Source organism: Pristis pectinata, chromosome 10, assembly GCF_009764475.1.
Source record: "Pristis pectinata isolate sPriPec2 chromosome 10, sPriPec2.1.pri, whole genome shotgun sequence".
In the NCBI taxonomy this organism is placed as follows: domain Eukaryota; kingdom Metazoa; phylum Chordata; class Chondrichthyes; order Rhinopristiformes; family Pristidae; genus Pristis; species Pristis pectinata.
The window spans coordinates 34,292,063-34,305,144 of record NC_067414.1 but is presented as its reverse complement, the minus strand read 5'-3'; the positions used below and the strand labels follow the sequence as shown (position 1 = coordinate 34,305,144).

Below are 13,082 nucleotides of genomic sequence, written 5' to 3'. Positions count from 1 at the left end.
TTGCTCTTATTTTCTTGTGTTCTTTGTCAGTGAATGCCCCCGGGGTGCTTTACCTGAGGTCAACAAACTCAACATATTAAATCTGGGCCTTTACATCACTGAATCACAACAGACAGAGCATTTGTTCACTAAGGTAACACCTTAGTAATTATTTCCAAAAGAAATATATTGATATGTCAGCACCTCAAATTTATATCAATTTAAGGATCTAGTAGCTATTTATGATTTGGGGTGGAGTTCTGCTTTGAACACAAATTGCATCCAGAGTTTGCCATTTTAAAAAAGTTATTTTCTCCACACGTTTCTACTCAAACATTTGCACATTCGCGAAATCAAAATTTCAAAACATTGAAAAATCAAAACATTGAAAAATCAAAAATTCAAAAATCAAAACATTGTTTCGGATTTGTTTTAAAGTAAAGGTAACTTGAAAAATACTGATTTAAAAAAACACCTGAAAATGGGTTAATAGAAAAAAATAGGCCTTTACCAGCTACGTCCTTTGCATTGGAATCCAAAAACCCCAGATGCTGAAAATCTCAAATAAAAACAAAAATTGATGGAAGTACTTATCATGTCAAGCAACACCTGTGGAAAGACAAACAGGGTTAAAATTTCAGGTTAAGGACCCTTTCTATGAACTAGAAGGTGAGAAAGTAGTTACTTTTTGCATAACTGAGTTCTTCTTTCTCTGTATTGGACAACCTGATTCCTCATGCTCCATTCTCTACCCACTGACATTAATTCTAACATCTATTGACCTGATCTTGTCATCTCTGACTAATTTTCACCATTCTTATAATCTGTGAATAATATGGATTTGAATTAATATCTATTTAAAAAATATATGAAACATTCTTTTTAGTCTGATAGGGTATAGAAAACAGTTCCATAATAACTGTGCATATTATTTTAAAAGTGCATATTATTTTCCTCATACCCTAAAGAAGTTTAATATTTATTCACATATGAATATCATTGGTGGAAGCTCCCACAGTGTTTAATTTACCCTAAAGCATGACCATTTTTGCATGCAGGGCTTACTTACACTGAATCTTTTTAAAGCTAGCATAAAAATTGTAGACTCTCTGGTTATGTTGAAGGCTTATGTTTAAAAAACTCCTGCCTTGAAACTGGATTTCATGCTTTATTGGTGTTGTAAACATGTGTTGCACAGTGCATAGTGAATCCCCTTCAAAATTTTGTGAAAATAGGCAAAAATATGCTTGATATAATTCAGCAGCATTTTGCACAGACAATTGCACAGACAAGCAGGTGCGCTGTCATTCCCATTCAGCTGCTTGAAAAGCTCCCAACTTGTTGTGCCATTGCTGCACTGATCATTGGGAAGAACATCAGACCTTAAAGAAACTTTCTTTCCCCATGGCAGAGACAAAACAGCTGCATAAAATGGGAAATCATCGGGTTCAATTTCAAGTTTACTGTTGTCATAGACTTACATACACAGGATATAAATGCCATGAAAATTAGCTTTTTGCAGCAGCAGCACATTATAAGACGAGGACAGACATGAGTTAACATAAACCTAAATTAACATAAATTTTACATAATTTACATCAACGGAGGGTAACACAGAGATCTCCACATACTAGAATGCCTGAGTCCTAAACTACAAGTGGCCACTTGTCACAGTAATGCATGCCATTGTGCAAAACCCTTCTCTGATTGAGTCTCATGCTGTTGAGTGGCCCCATATCTCTATAAGGTATGGGAAGATCAAAGAGGCAGAGGTTGCAGTGTGCAGCTCTAATGTGGTTTGTAGTAAAAAGCTGCAAGCAGTGAGGGGAACATCTAGAGCACTGAAAACTGAGGATGGCAGATGTTGTCTGCAAGATATCAATGTGCAGACCCTTTAACTGATGTTTCATTGCTGGTTTCAACACAATGTGCTCCTGTATTTTTTAAGCATACATTGATGTCATAGGTTGAACCCAAAAGCTCCAATTCATCCCAGCAGTGGAGGGAACATAGTGTGTGATTTGTGATGCCAAGAAAATGTCAAAAGTCTTGGGACTGCACAAAAGTGCTCATGCCAATTTTCCGATAAGTGCAATTCACCCAGAAATGATTGCTAGCACAATCTAATCTAAGTTAAATCTTTTTATTGCATGATTTGTACAATAAGACCTTTTGCTAACAGATCCAATTTCAACAATTGTGATCTTTTACATCAGTTACTAAGAGAATTGCATTGCAAAAGGTCCAGCACAGTTGGGCTGAAAATAAATGAAATCTTATGATGATGCAGCCTTATAATTCCTTTCATCAAATCACTGAATGTTTTTACAGACTTTGTTGAAGGATTAATCAAACTGGTGTAATTCCCTACAGGAATTGCCATATGGAGAAGTCACCAACCACCTCATGCCTTTGAGCCAGATATCGAATGATTAAGATTTCCGAACGACAGGATAGCAGATATTGGAGTTTTACTGTCGTTAAATTTTGTTTGGTATTTGGAATAATTTACTTTGTGGTAACATCTATTTTTGCAAAGTGATAACGCAGATGGAAGGGAAATGAGGACTGTTGTGGTGAAAACGGCATTAGGTTTGTGTCCATTAGGATCACAATTGAATTTGTTGATCATGGAAAACCTGTCCAAAAAGCAATTGTCTATCTGGCTTCCTTCCTTGCTCTTGTGGGAAGCAGCGGAAGAAACTGCTTACACGCTGATAGAGATTTTTGTATCTTTGTCAGCCACAGCTATGGTACCAGAAGACGAGGGGGTCTCTAATGTTGGGACTTCATTTAAGAAGGGCTGCAAAGACAAGCCAGGAAACTATAAGCTGGTGAGCCTAACTTCAGTGGTGGGAAATAGGGGATTTTGAGTGACAGGATCCATATGCATTTGGAAGGCAAGGACTGATCTGGGATAGTCAGCATAGCTTTGTGCATGGGAAATCATGTCTCTCAAATTTGACTATGATTTTGAAGAGGTGATCAAGAGGAGTTATGAGGGCAAGATATTAGATATTGTCTACATGGACTTTAGCAAGACCTTTGCTAAGGTCCCACATGGTAGGCTGGTCCAGAAGGTTACATCACTTGGGATTCAGGGTGAGCCAGCCAATTGAATACAAAATTGGCTTCGTGGAAGGAATCCGAGGGTGGTATGGAGGGTTGTTCCAAATTGGAAGCCTGTGACCAGTGGGGTGCTGCAGGGATCTGTGTTGGCTCCACTCGTTTGTCATATATTTTAATGATTTGGAAGAGAACGTAGGTGGCATGATTAATCAGTCTGCGGATCATGCCAAAATTGGTGGTGAGCGGACAATGGAGAAGGTTGTCCAAGGTTGCAACAAGACTTAGGTCATCTGGGAAAGTGGGCAAGGAATGGAAGTTGGAATTTAACTCAGACAAGTGTAAAGTGATGCATATTGGAAACCAGGGAAAGGCATACACAGTGAATGGCAGAGCCCTGGGGAGTGTTGTAGAACAGAGAGACCTAGGAGTACAAGAGCATGTTTCCTTATGTTAGGCAGGGTGGTGAAGAAAGTACATGGCAAGCTTGCCTTCATCAGTCAGAACATTGAGTACAAGAGTTGGGACATCATTGTTACAGCTGTACAAGAAGTTGGTGAGACCACAGAATACTGTATGCAGTTCTCATTGCCATACGATAGGAAGGACGTGATTAAACGAGAGATGGTGCAGCAAAGATTCACAAGTCTGTTGCCATGACTGGAGGGCTTGAATTATAAGAAGAGATTGGATAGGCTGGGACTATTTTCCCTGGAGCAAAGGAGGCTGAGAGATGACCTTATAGAGGTTTATAAAATCATGAGGGGTAGATAAGTGGATGGTGACAGTCTTTTTCCAAGTGTAGGGGAGTCTAGAACTAGAGAGGAGGGGTTTAAGGTGAGAGGGGAAAGAATTAGATGGGACATGGGAGTCAACCTTTTCACAATGAGGGCAGTGGGTACGTGGAACAAGCTGCCGGAGGATTTGATAGAGTTGGGTCCAATTACATGTGCTTGAATATGAAAGGTTTGGAGGGATATGGGCCATACACAGGCAAATGAACTAGCTCAGGTAGGCACCTTGGTCACTATGGTCAAGTTGGGCTGAAGGGCCAGCTTCCATGCTGTGTAACTATATGACTCCTCCTCATACCCTTTCTCTTTATCTTCTCACTCCATAGTTGGTTACTCTTCAGCTGTTGATAAGAACTTGACCCTTTATGATAGTGTGGTTATCCAGTATTCACCATACCACAGTGTACCTTGAGACCTGTTCCAGGGAGTACCCTGGAGCTCCTCCATGCTGGATCAGATAACGGAATCTTTGTTTTAAGCCCTCTGATGATCAGCTCAAACATATTCCATGAGTTGAAGGTATGCTGCATTTATTTTCAAGGATTGTGTACTGCAGTCAAGAGATATGTGGTCAAGAGAAAACACTTGGTGCCCTTTAGCCACACTTGTTTCTTGTGGAGACTTCAATATTGATAGCACAGCTGACGGACTCAGCATAAATGAGTCATGATTGCTGCCTGTAAACTGACTATTGGCTTGCATGACATGTCATGTATGGTCACACACTGGCTGGACATTTGTGGAATAAAATCCCTTCTGGTTGTTGTGTTGAGTGTCCAGCAAGTTGCTGCTGCAGCACTAAACATTCTTCTTCATTTCCAGCGGCTTGTTCCATTGACTTTAAATGCATTTCTACATGGATTTTAGCAAGGCTTTCAACAGGGTCCCACATGTCAGGCTTGTCAAAAAAGTTCAAGCCCATGGAATTCAAGTGAGAGTGCAAATTGAATCCAAATTTGGTTCAGTGGCAAGAAGCAAAGGATAATAGTTGATGGGTGTTTTTGTAACTGAAAGGCTGTCAAAAGTGGGATTGTACAGGGCTCAATACATGGCCCTTTGTTTTTTGTAATACATATTAATGACTTTGATATAGGGGATGTGAAAGAGAACAATTCAATGCAAAAGTTGGCTATGTGATTGATAGTGAGAAGGAAAGCTTTAGACTGCAAGAAAATATGATCTGGTTAGTTGGGCAGGAAAAATGTCTAATGGATTTAATTCAAAGGAATGTGAGGTAACATATTTGGGAAGGTGCAAGGAAAAGTACATTAAATATTGTGTGGTCAGGGAACAGTGGTAGCAAGAAATGTTAATGTGGTTAAAAAGACACACATTATGCTTTCCTTTTATAGCCTAGGCATAGAATATAGGAGCATAGAGCTTATGCCAGAACCATACACACCAGTTGGGACACAGCTCGAATACTGCATTGATTCTAGTCACTAGATTGGAAGAAAGATATGATAGTAGTGGAGGTGGTGCAGGGGAGACTGACAAGGATATTAACAGAAGTTACATGTGAGGGAAGATTGGATAAGGAACATTTTAGAACAGAGGACTCTGAATGGAGACTTAATTGAGCTGTATAATATTGTGTGGGGTCCAGATAGAGGAGGTATGAAGGATCTATTTAAAAAAGCAGGGGCCATAGGTTTAAAGTAATTGGTAGAAGAATTAGAGGGGAGATGGATGAAGGATAAGCGTTTTCACCAAGAGGCTGGTTGGCATCTGAAAGGGTGTTAGAGCAGAAGCCATCATCACATGTAAACAGTACTTGGATATGTACTTGAAGAGGCATGATCTGTAAGGCTACACGTCAACTGATGGAAGGTGAGATGGCATTGGGTAATTCTTTTTCAACAAGTTTGGACATAATGGGTCAAACCATTCCTTTTTCTTGTTTGTTTTCTATGATTTTGTGAGTCAATATGCATGCTACTGAATAAGTATTACTATGAGAAGATCAGTGCCACTCAGTGACTCTATAGTGCAAATTTAAAGGTGCCCTACAATTTATGGGCGATTAATGGTTGGCTCAGATGCGGTGGGCCAAAAGGCCTGGTTCTGTGCTGCATCTGTCTATGACCCTATGTCTCCATGACTTTAATTTCCAGACATTGTCTAAATATGACTTAAATTATTATTCTTGATACCATTGTTGGAGCTTTGGATGAGCATTTCCACCAAGTAATTGTCATTCATGCACATGTTAGCATTATTACATAATTAACACCAATGCCTATATATGGGACTGAGGCATCATTGACAGTGGTGGCGTGACTACTTTGGAGCTTCTTTAAAAATTGACAGCTTCACCTGTATATCACCTTAAAGCCGGGGAAAAAATATACAGCCACTATCTTTAGAAAAACAGGTCATCTTAGATATGGCCTTCATGTTTCAACATTCAGCTCCACGGATCTCCACAGCTTTCAGCTTAACATAGGGTCATGACTCCAGCTAGATATTCTATCCCAATAGCATGTCTTTTTTTATGTAGTACTATGCAAATATCTGTCACTGAAAACAATTGGCGCTTTCTGTGCATAGCTCACTTGGGTAAATTGCAGCATGGTCCGTGCCTGTGAATTGCTAATATACAGAGGCCAGTAGGCATTTGCAGTGATATCAAGCAACATGCAATTCATATTGACTAGCGAGAGATGGGACTTTAAAGTTTAAGTTATGACTTCCCTAGAAATGAGATTCACTATTTGCAGCTGCCTGATACTGCACATCATGTAACAAACAGGTTGAAACTGGAATGGATCCTCCATACAAATCAATTTTAACAAATATTTTAGGTGCAGAAGAAACTCTAGGCCTCTCTCTCACTCTTACTATTGCATACAAGCATTATGATATCATGTGTTTGAGTTTCTGGTTTTGTCAATTCCAGGCAATATTGTGCATCTTTCATAACAACAGAAATAGGAGCAGGAATAGGCCATTTGCTCCTCAAATCTGTTCTGTCATTCATCAAGATCATGGTCAATCTTGTACCTCAACACCATTTTCTTGCACTATCCCCAGTTCCCTTGATTTAAGGGAATCTATGTCCCTTATGTATATTTAAGGGTCTAATATACAGAAATCTATCATAGAGTCATAGAGTCATACAGCATGGAAACAAGCCCTTACGTCGATCAACTCTGACCACCAAGCACCTATTTACACTAATCTCACACTTATCCCATTTTACACTTCTCATCATCCCACCAACTCCCCCAGATTCTATGACTCAGCTATACATTAGGGATTATTAAAATAGTCGATTAACCTAATAAACTGCGCTGGGAGGAAAATGTGGTCACAGAGGTAATATGCAAGGTCCACACAGACAGTACTTGAGATCAGGATTGAACCTGGTTTGTTGGAACAGTGAGGCAGCAAATCTATTAACTGTGCTGTCCAGATCTCTATAGATCTCTGTTTAGAATGAACTCAATGACTAAGTTTCCACAGCCCCTTAAGATAGGGAATTCCAGATTTACCACACCCTGCTTTAAGAAATTTATTCTCATTTTAGAGTTTAATGATCTGTCTCCTAATCTGAGACTGCAATCCCTGGTTTCAACTCCTCGGCCAGGGGAAACATCCTCCTCACATCCAGCCTTTGTAAATTCCAATGAGATTTCTTCTCATTCTTCCAGCGACTATAGAATGCACACCTAATCTATTGAAACTCTCTTTATACAGCAAACCCACCATTCAGAACACATTACAGGTGTGATCTCATCATTGCCCTATATAATAGCAATTAGAGATCGGTACTGCTGTACTTAAATCCTCTTATAATTAAAGTCAATGTGCCATTTGCCTTCTTAATCACCTGCTGCATGTTGGCTGTCAGCAACCTGAGTCTAAGGGCACCCAGATCCCTTTAAACATCAACTTTATCCAATCTATCACATTTTAAAAATACTCTGCTTTTTTGTTTCTGTTTTGCTTTAACATCAGTGCTGAACAAGCCTTCATATAAAACCTTTTGCATTAAAAGTAAAGATTTATGAAAGTAAAGAAAAAAACTTTCAATGTATAAATACTTTCTATTAATAAACCCTGTGCAGCAGTATGATTGTTAATGCAGAATCTTAAACCTACCTGAAGAAATTATCTACTTACCTAATAGTACCCCAAAAATGAATACAAAAAAAGCATGTTCTATCTAAGGAGGAAATCAACAGTATGCATTGCTGGGTGCAGCACAGTGATGAGTAAATATACTGAGTGTCAGAGAAACTCCAAAAATTGAACTTGTACCTGACACTTTCATTCTGATCAGAATCAGGTTTATTATCAGTGACAAACGTCATGAAATTTGTTGTTTTGTGGCAGCAATACAGTGCAAGACATAAAAATTACTATAAGTTACCAAAAAATAAATAATAAATATTTCTGCAGTTGCATCATAAGCGAAGGCATAGCTTGTATACACTGTTCACAATAAATTCTACAGCTGCTTAGTAAACCAAGACATACCTTGTGTGCACCCTTCACAATAACAATTCAGGAATTGGATGTAGATTGCTCCCTGGCAGTTTTTGAGCATCAGCTCCCATAATCCTGTGAAATGCTTTCTCAGTGCCAAGTCCCCAGTGCCTTGATCTGCTGCTCTGAGGTAGTCCCATGATGCAGGTATAACTACTCAAATTGCCTGACTTCTTCAAGTACAACAGTAGCATCTTTACATTAAAGTGAAATGAAACAGTTTCATGCTGTGAATGTGTCAATCATTCTAATCCAGTTTTCCCAAGAATGTTAGCAACCTTACTGAAAATAACAAAACATGGAGCTGCAGGAGTATATAAAATTTAATTAAAGCAGCAAATATATAAATATTGGTTTTGTTCTGTTGTGCTATGTACTAATTGAATCAGATTTATTGAATTAGTAGTTGTGGGTCAATTGGATTGAAAGTTGATAATTTTCCTTCAAAAAATGATCATTAGTTATGGGGAAGCAATATGCAGTATTCCCCCAAAATTATTCTTGCCTACTTTTGAAGCTGTCAGAATCTGTTCCTTTAAGACCAAATGGTTAGATCAGTCAACACCAGAATACATGCATGGAATGCTTGTGACATCTCTTTATCCCTGTGCCCTGAAATTGCAAAGAGGATTATCAACTCATAAAAGGTGTTGAAAATCAAGAGACTGAATGCAACAAAAATTGATGTTCCAAATATGCAAGTGAAGGCCCTTTTTAAAGTAATGGCAATGAACAGTTTGCTGTTAATGTGCAATAAGTTTGCCAAATTCACTTTAAGTCAGTGATTTGGTTGGAAGGAAATCTAATTCAATGTACCCCATCTTATATGCCTTTAACAATTTAAGTTCTAAATGTCATTGTCAAATGGTGATAGAGAATTCCTTGGCATGCAATGATATCATTTTGAGGACTGCCCTAAGAAAGATTGTAATTAATAATGGGATGCATGGTTTAAGGCAGTCTCTGAAGCGACCTGACCAGAGAAAATCATACCAGAGGATTGAAATCTAAATTTACCTGGTTTTAGCATTGGAGTGGCTTAACACTCAACTTAATACTCAAAGACACAGAGAATGTTTCTGTAACTAATATTACTGGAGCAATCTACAAGCAGGAATGAGCCTATTCATAGTCTCCCTGTTGGTGATATGATTGAGCTTTTCTGAAAAATGTGAATGAAACATAATTGAACAACTATGTTGAATGTTAAATGAGGAAGGAGCTACTTTGAACTATTGCACTCTGCAAAGGCTTTATGTCCGCTTTGCCCATGTTATATTGTTGCAGTGATCAAGAATCATGTACATTAAATAGAATGAAATTTTCTCCATGACATAGTCGAGTCCCATAAGGAAAGAATAGAGTTCCCCATCATAGGCTTCACACCATCCACATCTATCCCGACCAAGGAAGGTACTCCTGACTACCCCTTCCTGAGACTTACTGGAAAATCTTCAAAGAGGCCAGCAGCCTCCTGCAGACCAAACTTCCACCCCTACATGCAGGCCAGCTTCTTGCAAGAACATGGAGTCGGCGGACAGGAGTTAAAAATGCCCAGGGTTCATGTTACCAACCTATGCCTGTTTGTTCCACACTCCACTCCTTTCCCTCCTCTAAGTCCTGCTTCCAGTGGTATTTTCTTCTTGAGGCACTGTCATAAATTGAAAATCAATTGACCATCCTTATTCTTCAAGGTCTATTTGTGACTGTAGGTCCATTAAGGTGGATAACTCTTAATTATCTGTTCAGTTCAGGGGTAGTTAGGGATGGACAATAAATGCTGACATTGCCATCAACATCCATATCCTGTGAGTGAATAATAAAAATAAGTTGCTTTTAAATCAGTTTGTTGTGCCAATTCAGTCTGTTGAGTTTTCCTGAGCTTTTCTGCATAAGGTCATAGCTCAACAGAAATAAAAAGTTTGGAAATTTCAAATGGAAAAATGAGCAGAAGACACATTCACCACAATGCTTTCACAAATTATCCTATTTCTTATTTTATAGACAAATCTGTAAGGAATTTCAAGACCTCTTAAGCCAGGACAGATCACCTCTGGGATCTTCGAGACCAACTCCAATTCTAGACCTCGACATTCAGAGACACTTAACACATTTTAGGTACCTGTTTCTCTTGTCATATTTATGAATAAACAACCATTCCTTAAATTAAGCAAATCTCCAGTAAAAGCACAGTATGAAAATGGTGACTCAAATGGTTCACCAATCTGAGCTATTTATGTGTGACTGCAAAGTTCATTGCAGTTTTAACTATTTGTTACCCATTGAGTTATACCAAACTTTTATGTAAATATTTCATGAGAATAAGTTTGACATCAAGCTAGGTATCAGATTTAGGCATGACAAAGGCACATGTTGCACAGTCAAACCTGCAGCCTCCTTGTTACTAATAGCTGGGGACCTGTGCCAGAATTGAGAGAGCCGTCCCAAGACAAGTAAAACCTGGCAGAAGGAAACCTTTCAGCCAAAATCCCAGATCTCACACCACCTTGTCCCATTCTCAAAGGTAACCCCAATTTTCTTCTATTCATGAGGGTCCCAGCTGCCTCAAGTAAACGCCTTGAACTTCTTAAGAAATAGCGTGATTAAGTAACAGGTAGGAATGCATGTCAATGCACAAGAAAATACACTAGTAAGAATTTAAACATTGCCCAGGAACCCAATGGAACAGCAGATTAATGGTACACTGTATGACTATTGGCTTGTTGCTCCTATGATATTTGTAGTGATTGGACCAATGATTCTTTCTAACTCCATCTTCTCGTCACTAATATATTGATGAGGGTTGGTGGTTATTTGTTTCATTTTAACATTATCTATGGTAAACTGTGATACTTGAAGTTCTGTCGAAAAGTGGTTCATAATGATGAGCTTCCAAAAATAGTTTAATTGTAATAATGAACTTGCACTGTGAATGTAAGCTCAGATACAAATGTTGACACTTAATGTTTTAAATTCTGATACAGCCTGATCACACATGGATTTGGTACTCCTGCTATCTGTGCTGCCCTTAGTAGCTTCCAAACTGTCCTCAGTGAAATGCTCAACTATCTGGATAAGCACACAGTTACTAAAAATGGAGGTTCACCAGAGAATGGCCAGGGCAATGGCAACACAGAAAAAGCATCGCTGCGGAAGAGCTTGGAACCATCTCAAAAAGATGGCAAAATTGAGAAAACAGAATGAACTCAGTGAATGAACTTTGAAGTCACCAGAGCTTTCCTGCTGCTGAAGTCCACTTTTTCAACAGGGTGTCTGTTTCTCTTGTAGGAAGACTAAAAGGAGGAAACAAAAGCTCAATGCAGGAGTCACTATTTTTACAATACTGAAATATTTTGTGCACAGTTGTGCTGTTTATATAGTGTTTATAGTGATACACAATACAATTTAATCACTGGATCCAAAAGTGCAGTATCCTCTTTCAGTTAACAATCTACGCAATGTGCCATGAAACCAGCTCGATATTCACCTCATGTAATTTAATCCGACCTCCAGATTCTTAGGAATGTGGTGGCTCCAGTAGCCCCTGGAACAAGAAATTGTTTTGATTGCAAAACGATTCACTTTTCCAATTTTGCAGGCATGGCTTCAACCAGAACCAAGTCTATTCAAGTTCTGACATGGTTTCCAACAAAGCTGCAGTGAGCAAAAGCTGAAACGGCTGCAGAATTTTGAACCTATCATATTTCCACTGGTGTGCCATAACACGACAGTAAAACAAAGGCTGCTAAACCTTCAAATTATTTTCCTGACTTCAAATATTATAACTAGAAGCTGAATCATTTGGTATAATATCTTCACTTTGCAGTCAAACATCGATCATAAAAGAAATTATCATATCATATAGCTGGCAATATGACCTCTGCGCATTTTCAATTCGAGCCTAATTTAATCACTTATTATGATATCTGATTTTTTTTGGCAAAATGAAATTAGCTATCTGTACACCTAATAGTGTTATATATTTAAAAGTAACATTATTGAGGTTGATATCCCAGCATATCTGTATCTCAGTGAGATATATAGCTCCTTATCATTCCGTAATAATGACTGATTCTTAGAAAAATGTTATTTAATATTCTAAAAGAATTAAAACACACTAAAATTCAGAAAAAATTATTAACATATTTATCTCACATGTTAGATAACAGATAATGGCATTCCAAAAAGAACAAAAGAAAAGGAAAATGCTCAGCTGCATCTGAGGAAAACGAAGGCTCCTATTTTATATCCAACATTTCATTAAAGCTCACAAGTGTACCTTAAACATATGCTTATTACGCTCCATCCAATAAATGATCAGCTTGCTGTGTGCATTTTTAGAATTTAAGGTTATTTTATTTCAGAGATCCTATATGTGCATTCCTTTTATATCCCTATTATTTAAAGTGCCTGGCCAGGCTGTATGACCAGCAGACTATCTTACATGCATGAAACGCCTCGATAATTTGCTTTACAATTTTATGTTTTTAAGGGATATGGAGGAAAGTTAAGTTTATATACCAGCATTCAGTGGCCTGAACTAATGATCTGGAGGCACAAGTTCGAATACCCCCATGGCAGCCAGGAAGCTGAAATTCTGTTAACTGCATGAATCTCGATTTTATTTTAAAATAGCAATGGTGAACATGGATTAACACAAAACAGTATGTCCTTAAGGAGCATTGGTTCATTGATGTTCCCTAGGGCAAAGAATCTGGAATCCTTCCTCTATCTGGCCTATTCATGATTCCA

The 13,082-nt window shown here is 38.4% G+C and overlaps 1 protein-coding gene across 1 annotated transcript in view; it reads left to right on the top strand.

Annotated features, from left to right (window-relative positions):
• tfap2d (transcription factor AP-2 delta (activating enhancer binding protein 2 delta)) overlaps nucleotides 1-11,534 on the top strand; it is a 47,401-nt gene extending 35,867 nt beyond the window's left edge. Inside the window, exons 7-8 of the mRNA XM_052024972.1 lie at nucleotides 10,335-10,448; nucleotides 11,315-11,534. Of these exons, the coding sequence (XP_051880932.1) occupies nucleotides 10,335-10,448; nucleotides 11,315-11,534 (334 nt within the window). The remainder of the gene's footprint in view (nucleotides 1-10,334; nucleotides 10,449-11,314) is intronic.
• Nucleotides 11,535-13,082: the final 1,548 nt, after the last annotated feature.